The 17,462-nt window shown below is 38.3% G+C and overlaps 1 protein-coding gene across 1 annotated transcript in view; it reads right to left on the bottom strand.

Annotated features, from left to right (window-relative positions):
- The window catches only part of Abcd3 (ATP binding cassette subfamily D member Pmp70), a 461,674-nt gene that overhangs the window by 227,481 nt on the left and 216,731 nt on the right, over positions 1-17,462 (bottom strand). Inside the window, exon 13 of the mRNA XM_090386468.1 lies at positions 11,704-11,773. Within this exon, the coding sequence (XP_090242594.1) occupies positions 11,704-11,773 (70 nt within the window). The remainder of the gene's footprint in view (positions 1-11,703; positions 11,774-17,462) is intronic.

Here is a 17,462-nt window from a genome sequence, read left to right as displayed (position 1 = left end):
ACCTATTTAGTTTTCAATTATTCTTTTGCTTCTTTACTTCAATGACAACCAAGGATTGGATGTGTACACTTCTGTTTCCTTGTGCCTATTTTAACTCAGTCAACACTTACCTATTTTTCCCCCTTTTAATTTTATTCAACTTAACAATTCAACCTAAATATTAACCAAGTTGCCTAAGTAAGCCATCGCAGATTAATTCAAGGTGAGTACCGCTTTCTAAGCATTCGCTATCCTTTACTACCCTTTCATCATTATTATATGTTCCCGTTATAAGAATCAATTTTGAAAGCTTTGTTTGAAAGATTGCACATTAAAACCACTGCTTATGTACCATTCTGTAAATCCTTGTGCATTTAAGAGCATCAATAAAGCCACCCTACCCATGCATTTTTGATTGAACCAGAGAGCATGGATAACAATATCTCATTTTGAGGATTGGTTTAACTGCCACTTCATTCCTAAGGTTGAAAAATATTGTAAAGGCAATGACATTCCTTTCAAGATTTTGCTTCGATTAGATAATGCTCCTGGACATCCTATGCAACTAGATGATTTCAATTTGAACGCGAGTCATATTTCTGCACAATGTTTACTCAGGCATTGTCTGCAGTAGACGGTGAGAAAAACTTTGCGTTAAGAGACTTTTGGAAATCTTATAATATTTACCACACCATCTCAAACATTAATAAGGCCTGGGCAGAAATTACTAAAAGTTGTTTAAATGGTGCATGGAAGAAAATATGCCCATGGTACATAAAAGGCTTCGAAGGATTTGAAAAAGATTAATCATATGAAGAGGTTACACAGATAAACTTGTAAAGGCTGCAAAGCTACTTCAGTTGGAGGTTGATGCCAAAGACGTGGAAGAGTTAATAGAGGAAGAAAAGGAATTATCTAAAGAAGAACTTATTGACTTGCAGGCAGAGATAGTGAAAAAAGAAAATGCTGACGAAGCTCAAGATGAACCAAATGAGGAACTGAGATGCTTCATCACCAGAGAGATGGCAATGGCATTTCGTGAAATTGCATCAGCAATGGTGAAGTTTGAGGAGATAGATCCTGACAGCGAATGATTCTTAAAAGTTAAGAGGGTGAATGATATGCTTGCTTGCTACAAAGAAATCTACGATGAAAAGGAAAAAAACCACCACCCAGTCATCCATTAATATGTTCTTTCGTAAGGTTGAGCGGCCGACCCCTTCTAAATCGCCATAACCCTCAACCTCCACAGCAGCGTACTTATCAGCTGAAGATGTCAATTCTGGCAATGATGGTTGTATTGTTTGTTATTTGGTTTTTAGGAGCATTAGCAACTAAGGCCATATTGCTCTGGGGATATGCGGTGGTCATTCCCTGACATTTCCAAGTTGGATGAATAGTGAAGTTGCCACATTACTTGAGCAGAAAAAGGTGGCATGGAAAGATTACAGAGCAATAAAAAGTACTGAAGCCTATAACAGCTACAAGGTGATGTGTAATAGAGCCGCAGAAAAGGTTCGACAGGCAAAGGCAGTTTATGAGAAATCACTAGAAAACAGAGCAAAGAGGGGGGATAAAGAATTCTTCACATATATAAATGCCAAGAAGAACAGGACAAACCAGATCGGACCTTTACGTAAGGGAAAGGGGATAGTAATAAATACACCAGCTGCCGTTGCAGATGAACTCAACAGTTATTTTGCATCGATATTTACAAATGAAAAGCCTTTTGTGGCAATGGGAAATTGTGGGAGCAAAGCTAAAAAATATGTAATTAATGATATTGAAATTTCGCAAGATTATTTAATGAAAAAACTTTCGAGCCTACAGACCAGTAAGGCTCCTGGAGTTGATGGAATATACCCTATAATCTTAAGAGAGGCGGCAAGCGAGTGCATTGAACCATTGAGGCTAATTATGCGAGCATCACTAGACTCTGGGGAGATTCCCTTGGATTGGAAAAGTGCAAATGTATCTCCCATACATAAGGGTGGCTCTAAAAGTGAAGTTGGATATTATTGACCTGTCAGTCTGACTTCAGTAGTAGGGAAAATCATGGAGGCAATGATCAAGGGTGGAATTCAGGATCATTTGGATCGAATTGAAATTCTCAAGGATACTCAACATGGTTTTGTAAAGGGAAAATCATGTTTAACAAATCTGGTTCGCTATTTCGAAAAGGTCACTCACGAGCTGGATTTAGGGAATAATTTTGACATTGTTTATTTAGATTTCAGCAAAGCTTTTGACTCAGTCCCACATGAGCAGTTGCTTTATAAGCTGGAACAGGTTGGAATCACTGGGAAAATCCTTAGATGGATAGAAGGATGGCTTCACGGCAGGAGGCAGAGGGATGTGATAAATGGCTATTCCTCAGATTGGGTTGATGTAAGAAGTGGGGTTCCCCAAGGATCAGTATTAGGACCACTGTTGTTTTTAATTTTCATAAACGACATTGATGAAGGGATAGAAGGCGTGATGTCTAAATTTGCAGATGATGTTAAAATTGGTAGAGTAATTGATGATCACTGTCAAGCTGAGCTTCTTCAGAGAGACCTAGATAGACTTCAAGAATGGTCAGAAAAATGGCAGCTGTGCTTTAATCCAACAAAGTGTAAGGTATTACCACCTGGGAAACAGTAATCCCAAAAAAACTTATTCACTTGGTGGAGTTCAACTAAACCCAGTACTGGAGGAAAGGAACTTGGGTGTTACAATACGGTCAGACTTGAAATTCTCTGAGCATTGTAAACAGGTTGCAAGGAAGGCCCATGGTGTCCTATCGATGATCTATCGAACTTTTGCAAGCAGAGATAGGGACGTGATAATCCCATTATATAAGGCTTATGTTAGACCACACTTGGAATACTGTGTTCAAGTATGGAGACCGCAACTAAAGAAAGACATCGAGCTTCTTGAAAGAGTGCAAAGAAAGGTAACTCGCCTGGTGAGATCGGCAAAAGGGCGTCCTTATGAAGAAAGACTTCGAATATGTGGGTTGCAGAGTTTGGAAACTAGACACCTTAGAGGAGATTTGATTGAGGTGTTTAAGGCTCTGAGGGGCATCAGTAAAATGAATGAGGATGAAATTTTCAAGATTATAAATGATGCTAGAACTAGGGGACATAAATTCAAGTTACGGAGGGGGGAAATGTTTAGATTGGACTGCAGGAAGTTTTATTTTAGCCAGCGAGTTATAAATTACTGGAATAAGTTGCCTTCATGGGTGGTAGAGGCAGACAGTTTGGGGAAATTCAAAGGTCATCTGGATAGTACTTTCAGGTAAGGGAAGCACATAGGATGATAGGTTTAATTTCTTTTTTTTCTTTTTTTTTTTTATTAATTATTATTATTTAGTTATTTATTTTATTTATTTTTTTTTGTTTTGTTTTGTTTGAATTTTTTTTTTTGGCTGGTGCAGCATAAGCCATAGGCTTTCTTGCACCATGCGGCCGTTACTAATACTAATTTCCGCATCCTCCGTATTTGGTGGTCACGGGCTCGAACCCCGGTCTAATCAAGGAGTGTGTGTGCTATGCACTGCTGCTCCTGCCCACCTGGCTATGGAGGCGCCAGGCAATGATGCTCGAGAGGTAAAACTTACTGACGGTTATGCCTGTCTCCTCTCTTTTTTTGCAATTTTATGATTTTGAAATTTTTTAAATTGCACACTTTTGTAATTTTTTCTGTGTATGAGATAAAAAATTGAATAAATACAATAAATAATTCTATTTACAATAATTCTAGTATAGGAATAATAGAGAAATGTTTGTTAAACATTTCTTTTTTGTTTCAATCAATTCAGTGTGCACAGTTGCAAGTGCTGCACAAGCATGGGGAAAAACAGAGTTCCATTGAATGCAACCATTACGTAATTCGGGGAGTGGCTGTACTAACATCGATCACTTCTTTAAAGAAAATCACATTCATTCAGAATCATAACATATTGATTTACTTCAAGCTGGTATTACTCGGCCAAAAGATTTTCTGAAATGAGAACCTCATCAAAAATGGCATAACCCCCTTCAATCCTTTGTGTTTAGCGTTTTAAAGTCTAACATGGACATTCAATTCATCATGAAAGAATATTCTTGCATGGCTGATGTTGTTGAATACGTAAATAAGACCAATCGTGGGATTAGCAATTTACAATGTAAAATTATTGAATTCATAATAACTGCAATAATACACGAACCGTATAATTGAAACTCTATTAAAATAGGAATAATAGAGTATAAGACTGGATCAAATTAAAATAAAATTCAACAAAGTGGATTACTGCAACAAAGCCTTGGAACTGTTGAACAACAGGACAACATATAAGGTTACCCGTAGGAATCCCTTTGTAAGATTGGAATGGCATGTCAACAGAATTCTGCAGGGCTGGTTGAATACTGAGAAGATCTCCAAAGATATGTATTGGACACTTCATGCCACGGGGTGAGCAGCCCTACGCATACATTATCCATATATCTAGCCAAACTGATATCTCCTATCACAGAATGCTTGAACTTCACCATAAAAAACAGTGTAGACTGTGCAGGTTATAAATGCTCAAGTCACTGAAGAGGGTGAGGCCATGGTGTCATTCAATGTGGTGCCTTTGTTTACATGCATCCCCATCAATGCACGGGGTGAAATGCGTGTGCATGGCGTTGGAGAGGGACACCTTAAGGAACAGAATTCCCTTGAGCATAGAAGATATTTGTAGCAGAGTAGAACTGTCTCTCCAGTATCCCCATGTTATTTCAAAACACTATGTATAAGCAGGTTCATGGTGCAGCGATGGGCTCCCCAATTAGTGCTGTTAGTGCAAGGGTGGGGGAGGAAACAGAGAACAGAATGAGTAATTACAGACCTGTATGCTTCACTTCTGTGCCAAGGGAAATAAGGGATTGAGTGGTTAAAGAAATAATGCTGGATGCAATAATGCAGAAGAACATTTATACATCACAGCATGGATTTGTTAGTGGGTGAAGTTATCATAAAAATGTTATGGGGCAGTTATAAAATTGAACTGAATGCAAAGCATTTTTACATTGTATACTTAGATTCCAGTAAAGCTTTTGAAGAAAGAGTTGGGAAACTAGGCACCTCCAAGGAGATCTGATTGAAGTGCTTAAGGTTTTAAATGGATTTAGTAAATGCTGATGGAATCCTTACTCTGTCTCACATGACAAACAAAGTGACAAAAATTTGCTTTTAATTAGAGTAACCGACTCTTGAAATAAGCATCCACCTGGTATTGTGAAAGTGAATAATTTAAAGTCTGAAGACAAAGGATTAGATAGGATGGGGGGAGGGAAATTTATGCTGTGTAGCATGCTTTCTTTTAGCCACTACTAATACTAAAACGGATCATACACAACACTTTCTTTATACTGTAGTTTTACATAGAAACCAAAACTGTCAGTTCTTGACAATGACATCTATGGTGTAAACTCCACCACAGACTACACACTACCTAGGAAAATACGGAGCTTCCGTAGCCAGGTGGGCAGGAGCAGCAGTGCGCAGCACACGCTCCTTGATTAGATCGGGGTTCGGGCCTGTGAGCCACCAAATACGGAGGATGCGGAAAGGTCAGGGAATGACCACAGCATATCCCCGGAGCAATATGGCCTTAGTTGCTAATGCTCCTAAAAACCAAATAACAACAACAACTATGAAAATAGGCAGTTGTGTTATGTTGCTACCCCAGGCTAAAAAAATTTCTGGTTGAAGGCAGGAACATTATTATCTCAGGAACTGGGAGAACAGCAAATCCTGAAGCAAAGTGTTCATATTCCAGATAAGAGATTTTTTTCCCCAGCATGGTTTGTGATTGTTAACAGGAGAGTGGATAACTTAAATAGAAAGATTGCAATTATTTACTGATGCTATTGAGGGAGTGTTAGGTGGGTAGGAAAATTGCTAGCACCTGAGGAGGGGGATACACAGACTAACGACAGCCACAGACAGAGATGAAAGTGATTCTTGCACTGCTTCCATCATTCAAATAGAGCAGTGTAAGGATCACTTGCACAGCTTTTATCTGACTGACAGAAGCACAGCATCAACACCTTGCTTTCCATGCAGCCCGGAAAGCAAGATGTCGAGGTTTCAAGCCCTGCTGTAGGTCATCATGAAAAAAAAGCAAATATATGGGCTGTGTTAGGATAACTAAGAGTAAAATATGTGCATGAATACTTGCATGTACACTAATGCTAGCACAGTAAATAAATTTGAAGTAATAGAAAATAGGACTCGGTACCCAGGATTCATATTTAATGTAAACAACGTAGTGTCACTGGGAAGAAACAGATTAAATAAAACAGGTTTAAGTTAAAAGCTTGTTTAATAAACAGTTAAAAGAGGAACAAAAATGAACACAAAAGCTTTTGGATGGGGAGGGATGTCCTTCAGTTGTGGACATTATTGCAAAAGTGCAGAATGCCATGTGCATGCTGTGGTGGTCGTGCGAGGTGAAAACGTGCTACAGGCAACAATTAGCTGTTGGAAGTGCAGGCTTGCGGTTGTAGCTGGATGCTGTGAGCGGCAACGTTTGTCAGCTAGGAGGATGGTTGCCTCAGTGATGGGATGGATGCAACCTCCTCCTCTGTTCCGTTTAAAATAATTGCTACAACACGAGACGTGGAGCAAATCCAACCAGACAGAGCGATGATAGTGGTGTTATTGGTCAATAATCTCAACGTCATGGCATGGATCGATGTCATGCTGGGTAGATCAGAAGTGCTCAGCAATCGCTGAGTGCTCCTCGTCTGCCGAATGGATAGCTTTTCATGCTCAGAGACCTGAATATTGAGTCTTCTGCCGGTTTCCCCAACATAGCAGCCATTGCAGTCATGGCAGGAAATACGGTACCCTATCTACCAGTGTCTCAGATAGGTGTGACCTACAGGCTCGTGACTGTGTTAATAACCATAGGGCTACATGCAGTGATGACCCCAGTCTCAAACGCCTTTATTTCCCTATTACTTGAACCTGTTGCAACAACTTTCAAGGGTCTTACGGGCTCACGGGATAGTGCTTGCAACTTCTGGGCAGAAGATTGCAGTCCCTTCAAGGACTAAGACACCGGTTCCTCCCTCCTGGAAAGTGGCATAGTGCACCGTATTTCCTGCCGTGACTGCTACATTGGGGAAACCGGCAGAAGACTCAATAATCAGGTCACTGAGCACGAGAAAGCTATCCGTTCACCAGACAGATAGCTAGCTTTCTCGTGGGGACACTTGGTGATTGCTGAGCACTTCTGGTCTAGCTAGCACAACATCGGGATTACTGACTGATCCCACCACTACCATCACGTCTGGTTGGAATCGCTCCACATCTCGTGTTGTAACAATTCTTTTAAACGGAACAGAGGAATTTTTGCATCCATCTCATCACTGAGGCAACCATCCTCCTGGCTGACAAACATTGGTGCTCACAGCATCCCCAAGCATTGCAGCTACAACCCAAGCCTCCACTTCCAACAGCTAATTGTGTTTATTACTTTCATTTTTGTTCCTCTTTTAACTGTTTACTAAACAAGTTTTTAACTTTTAACTTAAACCTGTTTTATTTAATTTGTTTCTTCCCAGTGAATTACAGTACATTAAATTTGAAGTTCTAAGATTAAGTCATCAAATGCAGACATATACGGATATAAGAGATGGTCTCATTCAGACATAAAGATGCAGAATTTGAATATGGGGAGTACAATATATATATATATATATATATATATATATATTGTACTCCTCTCTGGTTAAAGATGCATTGCAGGATCATCTAGACAAGACTGCAGCAATAATTCAGACACAGCATGGGTTTGTTAAGGGAAAGTCTTGTCTGACAAATTTGATAGGATATTATGATGTGGTTACAAAGGAACTGGATGCAAAAAATAATTTTGATATCATATATTTAGATTTCAGGAACGCTTTTGACACTGTTGTGCATGGAAGACTATTGTACAAATTGGAGCAGAATGGTATTAAGGGTAAGTTGCTACAATGGATAAAAGGACTAATGTCCTTTTATCCATTCTTTGTGGACTAATGTTATTAGTGGAGTCCCACAGGGTTCGGTTTTGGGTCCATTGTTGTTTTGTATATTTATCAATGATATTGATGAAGGTATATCAGGCTTAGTGTCAAAGTCTGCAGATGATACAAAGGTTGGCAGGGTTGTTAATGACAGTAATGGCAGTGTGCTACTGCAACAGAATCTAGATAATTTGGGCAGATGTGCTAAGTGGCAACTGAAGTTTAACCTTGACAAATGCAAAGTACTGCATATGGGTAGAAGTAACCCCAGAGAAATGTACCAACTGTGTGGTACTACACTTAAGGTGGTAGAAAATGAAAAAGACCTGGGACTAATTGTGCAGTCAGATATGAAGATTTCTGAGCAATGCAGACAGGCTGCCAGGGCAGGTCATAGGGTTTTGTCAATGATATATAGGAATTTTGCTAGCAGGGAGAAGGAGGTGATTGTCCCTCTATATAAGGCAATAGTCAGGCCACGCCTTAAGTACTGCATACAGGTCTGGAGGCCTCATTTTAGAAAGGATGTAAATTTACTTGAGCATGTACAGAGAAGGGCAACAAGATTGGTGAGGGGATTGAAGGGATCCTCTTACCAAGAGAGGCTTAAGTTCTGCAAATTGCAGTGGCTGGAGACTAGGCACCTGCGCGGTGATCTGATTGAGGTGTATAAGGCCTTGAATTGGTTGAGCACGCTGAATTCTGATGGGATCCTTCCACTTGTTCAGATTATGAACCTAAGGGGGCATAAATTCAAATTAAGAAAAGACAGAGGTAGAATAGATGTGCGGAAATTTGCCTTTAGCCAGCGGGTGGTTAATTGCTGGAACAAACTTCCATCTCTCATTGTGGAAGTTGATAGGTTAAATAAATTTAAGGAGAAACTGGACAAACATTTAGAGAGAATGGTTGTGTGAAATTTTTTTTTTTTTTTGGCTGATGCTGCATAAGCTCATACACTTGCTTTCTCATCACATGCCACTACTACTACTACTATATACAACATATCCAGTCAACCTAAGTGGCCAGTGCAATGTTGAGTCGGTTTGGTGTGACATAAGCACTGAGAAATCAAAATTAAGAATAGTATGTTATAGGCCTAATGATGGTGATGAGAATAACAAACAACTATACAAAGAAATAGTGGACCAGTAAATTTAACTTTCTAGATACTGACTGGAACTTGAGTTGGTCACTCACACACTAACAAAGACTTATGTGGATTCATTGGATATCTGTTTTCTACAGCAGCATACTACAGAAACAACAAGAGGAAGCAATACTCTTGATCTCATTATCAGCAGCGGCTCTTCATGCATTAATAACCAGCAAGGACACTAATGCTAGATGCACAGTAAATAAATTTGATGAATCTGATGTACAGATTAAATTATCAAATGCAGACATTGTGGGGATAGCAGAGGTGGTGTCATGCAGATGTAAGGGATGCAGAATGTGTACAGAAAGGACATAGTGCTTCTTGTCAAGTGGCACCAGGGTCCCCCCAGCTCTGTGTTTCAATACAATCTGTGTAAGTGTTGGTGCAGTCTGCATAGTGCAGTGTTGGATTATGTTGGTATGTTGTTTCTCCGGCCATTTAGATGGGAATCTAACTGAGGCTAAATGAGCCTCTAGTGGGAATTCCCATTGCCCATCCTCTACCATGAAGAGGTAGCTGGTATAGGCAAATACTCTCGCAGGGTCGAACCCTGGATGCCACCTGAGCTTGCCTGGGAAAGCTCCAAGAAAGGAGGAGGGTACTCCGCAAGTTTTTATTGGAAAAGGAGTATGGGGATGATAGTTGTACAGAGAGAACAGGAGGTGGAAGGGGAGGATTATGCTCTTAGTTAAGAAATATATTAAATCTAAGGCAGTGCATCCATTTGTAATTGTAATTGGTATCCCATTTCCTCTTGGAACAGTCTCTGCAAATGATAGTAGATGGCTATTTTCAACTTCTCCACCAATACTGGTATTAGCCCCAAGGTTCATTTCTTTCTCCCACTCTTTTCCTCTTGTACATTAATGACTAGAAATCCCATAATTTTACAGATGTAGCACATTGCATTTCACCTTCCAGTTTGAGAACCCTAGCCCTACATAAACAGCATCAACTTCTCGAATATCCACTACCAATTCTACTTATTCTTTACAAAGTAATGGAGAAATCCACTAACCAACACCTAAACAGTCTTGAAACCTTCCACATGGTGTCAATGATTGCCAATATCGATTCCATCAGTTTCGATTCACTGGTGGTATGTTGCCCTTATGTTACTCATCTATGGACAAATTCAATGGAAACGTTTGGTGAAACTCAAGAAGTTGCTCTGGACATTTCAAAGGCTTCTGAACGTGTCTGGTAAAAAAGATCTTCTAAATAAGCTTCCATCTTATGGTTTGCCAACTGTTTTTTATAATTGGGCATACAGTTTGCTCTCTGACTGCTCATTGCAGGTGATGGTAGATGACTCTTTTTTTCTTCTAACTTCTTCACTGATGCCAGTGTTCCCCAAGGTTCAGTTCTTTCTTCCACTGATTTCCTGTTGTATATTAGTGACCTTCTCCCATTGACTGGAAATCCTACTGATAATTTTACTGCAAGGGAGAAGATTTCAGTTGTGGTTTTCATAAAAAAAAAAAATAAATAAATAAAAGAAAAGAAAGGAAATGATTAATCCCATTGTATAAGGTAATGGTTAGGCCAAATAATGAGTACTGCATACAGGTCTGGAGGCATCATTTTATGAATGATGTTGAGCTGCTGCAACAGGTGCAGAAAAGGGCAACAATATTGGAGAAGGGAACAAAGGGGTGCTCTTACCAAGAAAGTTTTCAGTTCTGCAAACTGCAGAGTCTGGAGACTAGGCATTTACAAGGAACACCTCTGATTGAGCTGTTTAATGCTTTGAATGGATTCAACAAGCTCAATGCTGATGGCATTCTTCCTCTTGTTCAGACTATGCACACAAGGGGGAACAAATTCATATCAAGGAAGGATGGTTACAAAATAGATGTGCCAAAGTCGTCTTCACTATACTATTTGGTTTTTGGAACAAAGTTCCATCTACTGTTGTGAAAGTGGATAGTTTGAATGATTCAAATAACTAGACAAACTAATGCAGGAGATTGACAAGTAATGTGAAAAGGGGTTTTTTTTTGCTGATGCTGTATAAGCTTGTTTTTTTGCATCATTTGCTACTACTAATAAAGTACACTGCTGCATCCAACATCCCAATCAGGATGGTTGGGATGTTGGATGCAGCAGTGTACATCAACATCCCAATCAATTTGGTATTCTGAAAAAATCTTTTATCCTAATTGAATGCATTTACTTTATTCAAAATAAATAATGTTGTACAAAAACTGTTATAAAATTATAAATGATCAAAGAAAAAGGGAACTGAACATCTCTGTTGCAATTAACAAATATTAAAAACTTAATTTTTCATTAATTCAAAAAAAAAAAAAAAACACCTCTTTGCTTCCTTACATTACTAATACTAAAAATTTTAGAAAAATTATAATTTTACAAAACATATAAAAGGATTAAAAGGCAAAGAAATAGAATTCAGAACTCTAAAATAGAAAACATAAATTAAATTTAATATTTTATTCTGTTTAATAAAAACTGATTTAAAAGATATTCGTGGAGAAAAATCATTTACCAAAAGATTGGCCAATGAGTACTTACCAATCGCTGAAATGCATGAATCAAAGTTTTCTTCTCTCTTTCATTCCCTTGATAAAAAGCTATTTCCTCACTGAAAAATGATATAAATATAAATTTTGTAAACCAGATCAATATACTGCATATTCCAGCATAAAAGATGATCTTCAAGGCACTAAAAAATTGTCTAAAATTGAGATATAAAGTCCGAACTATGGGATATAAAGTCCGAATCTTCATTTAAAATGCACATTGGGTTAGAAAGACATTGAATAAAAATTGCAAAGTGCTGTTGTCTCCTAAACTTCATCCAACTAAATATACTTTACATGAGCTTAGAATCCCCCTAGAGGTGGCTCTTGATTTCTAGAGTCAATAGTCAGCAATTCATTTATATACAACAGCTGGTGTCTGTGTTTTAACATAAACACCAGCTGCCACTCTTTATACAGCCACTTCAAACTTTATTAGGTTCTCATCAGTGAAGAGATGGGCAAAACAGAAAAATCAAACGAACATTATTGCACATCCTTATAAATACTCTGGGTGCAAACCATTTTAAACTCCAGGTAAATGGCATACTAGAATAAGTATGGAGGCAGAGGGAAGACAAATCAAACACAAAATAACTAAAAGAAAAAAAAATTGCATATACCAAACCCAAGTTAACTAAAAAAAAAAAAATCGTGTATCTTCTTCAAAAGACGTTGAATAAAAAATGCAAAGTGCATTTTTTATTTACTGTCTTGAAAAATTTATCCAACTAAATACTCTTTAGACATGCCTAGAGATCATGACCCACAGAATTAGGGACAATTTATAACAAGGTTGTAAATTGCTGACTGCTGACCTGAAACAAAGATGAAAACAAATTGCTTGCTACTCTTCATACAGCATTTTGTGAACATTATTAGGAAAAAAGAAGTGAACAGACATTGACACACATTATTATAAATATTCAGGGTACAAACCATTTTAACTCCAGATAAACTGCATACTAAAATGGGTTGTGGGAGGGGGACAAATCAAACACAATATAACAAAAAATGCAAAAAAAAAAAAATTTTGCACAAACAAAAACAGTCAAGTTAAAAAAAGAACCATAAAAATTTCATTAATTAGAAGTTAGAAAGACATGAATCAATTTATTATATATATATTTTAATATAAATATGCTTTGCTGCTCACCTTTACAAGATAACACAATTCATGGAATTTATTGGAAATTATGTTTTTGGGTTTATTTTCAGTTTATAAAGGTAAACTTTCAAGACTGCCAATCTCTTATAGTAAATGAGCTTCCATACTGAAGCATGACTTACAGAAAAATTAATTTGCAATACAATGCTAAGACACGGTATGACTAACATCTGTACATCATTTTCACACACAGCATCAATAAGAGTGATATCATATTGTTACCTATAGCTGGGCACCTCTGTAGCCAAGTGGGCAGGAGCAGCAGTGCGTAGCACACGCTTCTTGATTAGACTGGGGTTTGAGCCCGTGACCACCAAATAGGGAGGATGCGGAAAGGTCAGGGAATGACCATCGCATATCCCCGGAGCAATATGGCCTTAGTTGCTAATGCTCCTAAAAACCAAATAACAACCTATAGCTGTAGGTTTTGGCTTTGTGACTTTCTACAAAAAAATATATTTGCTGATAGCTTTACAGGTTACTGTAATAAAACAGTAACCTGTAGAGCTATCAGCAAATATGCATCACAGCCTAAAAAAAAAAGCAGTACAACTTGTGAAATGTTTGCAGCTTATCTGGAACAGAATATGATCTAGCCATGGAGGATGTCTTTGTGTGTGTGTGTGTGCTAGGTGCAGAGAGTGTCAAGAAATTAGGTGCCAACTCGCTGTTCTGATGGGTGCTTGAGAGTTTGAAGAGTTGGGTAGATACTCTTGAAGGTATTAAAATGGGGGACCCATCAGGTTCTCAGCTGCCCAACTCAACACCAGAGTTCACTCTTGTGCATCAGGCAACACAGCAGCAATTTCGGGGCAGAATGCACTGGTCACACGGGAGCTAGTTATCGTTGGTGACTACTATCAGGGAGATGGGAAATATATTGTGCAAAAAAGAATAGGTGGAATAGGACCAGGGTATGTCTGCCAGGGGCAAAAGTTGATGATGATGTAAAGCAGATATCTTTTAAGGGCACAAAGGATGATACTGTTGTACACGTTGGTATTAATGACAGTAAGAGAAGGAGATCTGCAGACTTACTTAACAAGTAAAGTTGGTAGTGGAGGAAAGGGACTTGGGTGTTACTATACAGTCAGACATGAATTTCTCCGAGCATTGTAGACTGGTTCCAAGGAAGTCACATGGTGTCCTATTGATGATTTATCACAGTAGACATAAGGACATCATAATCCCATATTTCTATAAGGCTATTGTTGGACCACACTTGGAATACCGTGTTCAAGCATGGAGACTGCACCTAAAGAAAGACATTGTGCTTCTTGAAAAGGTCCAAAAACGGGTAACTTGCCTGACGAGATCAGCAAAAGGCAGTTCCATATGTGGAAAGACTTCGAATGTGGGTTGCAGAGCTTGGAAACTAGACACCTTAGAGCAAACTTGACTCAGGTGTTTAAGGCTCTGAGAGGCATAAGAAAAATGAATGAGGACGAAGTTTTGATGGTTATAAATAATTTTAGAACAAAGGGATATAATTTCAAGTTACAGGGGGAGAGGGATGGTTAGACTGGATTGCAAGAAGTTTTATTTTAGCCAGTGAGTTATAAATTACTGGAATAAGTTAATTACATGGGTGGGAGAGGCTGACAGTTTGGGGAAATTCAAGGGTCAGCAGGATAATTACCTACAGGATGTCTATTTCTTTTTCTCTAATTAATTATTTTTTAAATTTTCTTCTTCATATTATCATTATTTTATTTTATTTATATTTGTTATTTTATTTATTATTTTATTTTTATTTATTTATTTTTTTGGCTGATGCAGCATAAGCCATAGGCTTCCTTGCACCATATGGCCATACTAAAGTACAGGTCAAGGTTCAAAAAAAAAAAAAAAAAAGTCGGGAGTTAGGGTTAAATTTGAAAGTGTGTGCAATTCTGCCCACATGAAATAATAGAGAATATATGATGAGAGCCTGGTCAATAGATTCAGCCCTGGAGAAATTGTGCAAGGCTTATGGGGGTAGAATTTTTCACAGCATGGTCTGTGCTTGTAAACTGGAGAGATTGCATCTACAGGGATAGGATAACTTAAACAGAAAGGTTGCAAGACTAATAGATTAACCACGCAGGCAGAGGTAAAAGTGATTCTTGCGCTTCTTCTATTGGAATGAGCAGCAGCTTGGAAAGCGAGGTGCTTGGGATTTCAGAGACCACTGGGAGCCATCATGGAACAAGTAAATACATGGGCACTTAGGATAACTTAGAGTAAGAATAGTTGCATGTACACCAATGCAAGCAGTACAGTAAATAAATTGATTAATTTGAGGTACTGGTCAACGCATCAAAGGCAGATATTGTTGGGATATCAGAGATGTGGTGTCACACAAATATAACAAGTGCAGAATTGGAATTTGGGAAGTACAATGTGTACAGAAAGGACAGACAGGGTTGAGAGGTCATGCCGTTAGTTAAGAAACACAAAATCTAAGAAAGTGCATCCAGTTGGCATGGATGAACAGTGCAGTGTTGAGACAGTTTGGTGTGACGTAAGCATTGGGAAAGAAAAATTGAGTAGGAGTGTGCTATATGCCTAATGACTCTGATGAGTACAATGAACAATTGTACAGAGAAATAGAATGGGCCAGTATATCAGATTGTGATATAATGGGTTAACTTACCAGATATTCCAATATCTGCCAGTAAATCATCCAGTGATTTACTAGCCCACTCTATTTCCCTGTACAGTTTCTTATTATACTCATCAGAGTCATTAGGCCTATAGCACACTCCTACTCTTAATTTTGATCTCCCAATGCTTATGTCACACCAAACTGAATCGACACTGCACTGTCCAGCGATAGACTGGCTTCACTTCCTTGGATTTTATGTGTTTCTTAACTAATAGCATAACCCCTCCTCCCTTCCTATCCTGTCTGTACACATTGTACTCCCCAAATTCCAGTTCTGCATTCCTTATATCTGTGTGACACCACGTCTCTGATATCCCAACAATATCCTTTGATGTTTTGAGCAATACCTCAAATTCGTCAAATTTATTTACCAAACTCCTAGCATTGGTGTACACACAAGTATACATGCACCTGTTCCTATTCTTAGCTACACTAACACAACCCATGTGTTTACTTGTACCGCAATGACTCCCAGCAGTCTCTGAAATATCCTGCATCTTGTTTTCCAGGCTGCTGCTCATTCCAATAGAAGCAGTGCAAGAATCACTTTCACCTCTGCCAGTGGCTACTGTTAATCTATTAGTCCTTGTATCCCCCCAAGCTAGCAGTTTTCTGACCCACCTAACACTGCCTTGATAGCATCAGCAAATATTCTTGCACCCTTTCTATTTAAGTGTATCCCATCCCTGTAGAAGCAGTTTCTCCTGTTAACAAGTACAGACCAGGCTGAAAAAAATTTTAACCTGTGGGCCTTGCACAACCTTTCCAGGGCCGAATTGATCAACAAGGCTCTCATCATAATTGAGTGGGAGAAGACTCACGTCGTCTCCCACTCAACCATCCTTTTATCCATTGTAGCAATTTACCCTTAATACCATTCTTCTCCAATTTGTACAGTGGCCTTCCATGCGCAACAGTGTGAAACGTTTTTCTGAAATCCAAGTACAATCTGTCCTCATATAGCACGATAGTTGTGTTCCTAGAAACCCTCGTGCAATGCAAAATCGTGCAATATAAACAACAGGCCCTATGGAAAAAGTGGGGTTAGGTGCCGACCACCCAAGATTGAACACACATTTGGAACCAAAACATTACCAAACACAATAAATAATCGGGTAATTTTAATCGTTATAAAATACTTACGTATTTTATAACGATTAAAATACGTAATAAAAAATAATATATTTTTTATTATAATATAATAAATAATAAAAAATATTTATTTTATAATACGTAAGTATAAATTATAATACGTAAGTCGTAATAAAATGCTTACATATTTTATTATGACTATTACGTAATAAAATATTGCTAATGATTTTGCTTCTATCGTAAGCAAACTTGTTTTTTGTTTGATTTTCTATCCAAACAGATGACAGCCGTTCGATCTCTTCCAATTCTTTGTGTCTTAATCTAATGGATTTTAATTACACTTTGTGTTGTTACTGCTATGAAAGTTGTTTTTATTTTCTCTGCATTCTTTTTAATTTTCGGCGTTGCCTCATTTCGGTCTGTAGCACGTGCAACATCACATGGTCTTTCATTTTGCTCAAAGCGTTTCACAATTTCATATTTTTTCCCTATCAACAGAGGTGGACTGGCCATAATAAGCCTTACCCGGGAAATCCCGGTGGGCCAGAGGCTGGTGTGATTTTGGTCATAAACCGTAGTATGAGGCCACTGTGAATTTTCCCGGGTAAGAATTTTTGACCCAGTCCGCCTCTGTTTATCGATATAGCTTTTCTTTTTATCTCTGAATCTGCAGTGTCTTCACCAGGATGCTTCCTTTTCACACCTTTTAAGTATTTTACTCATTTTTAGGGAATAAAGCACAATTACAAAACGAGGAGGCACGCTTGATACATATAAACAAAGCTGCGTCTGTGTAGCAACTGAATAAACAACACCGTAAAGGCCGAGATACACTATTAACACC

Source organism: Mastigoproctus giganteus, chromosome 12, assembly GCF_048544385.1.
Source record: "Mastigoproctus giganteus isolate SK-2022 chromosome 12, ASM4854438v1, whole genome shotgun sequence".
Taxonomy (NCBI): Eukaryota; Metazoa; Arthropoda; class Arachnida; order Uropygi; family Thelyphonidae; genus Mastigoproctus; species Mastigoproctus giganteus.
This window is presented reverse-complemented; position numbering and strand designations above follow the sequence as displayed.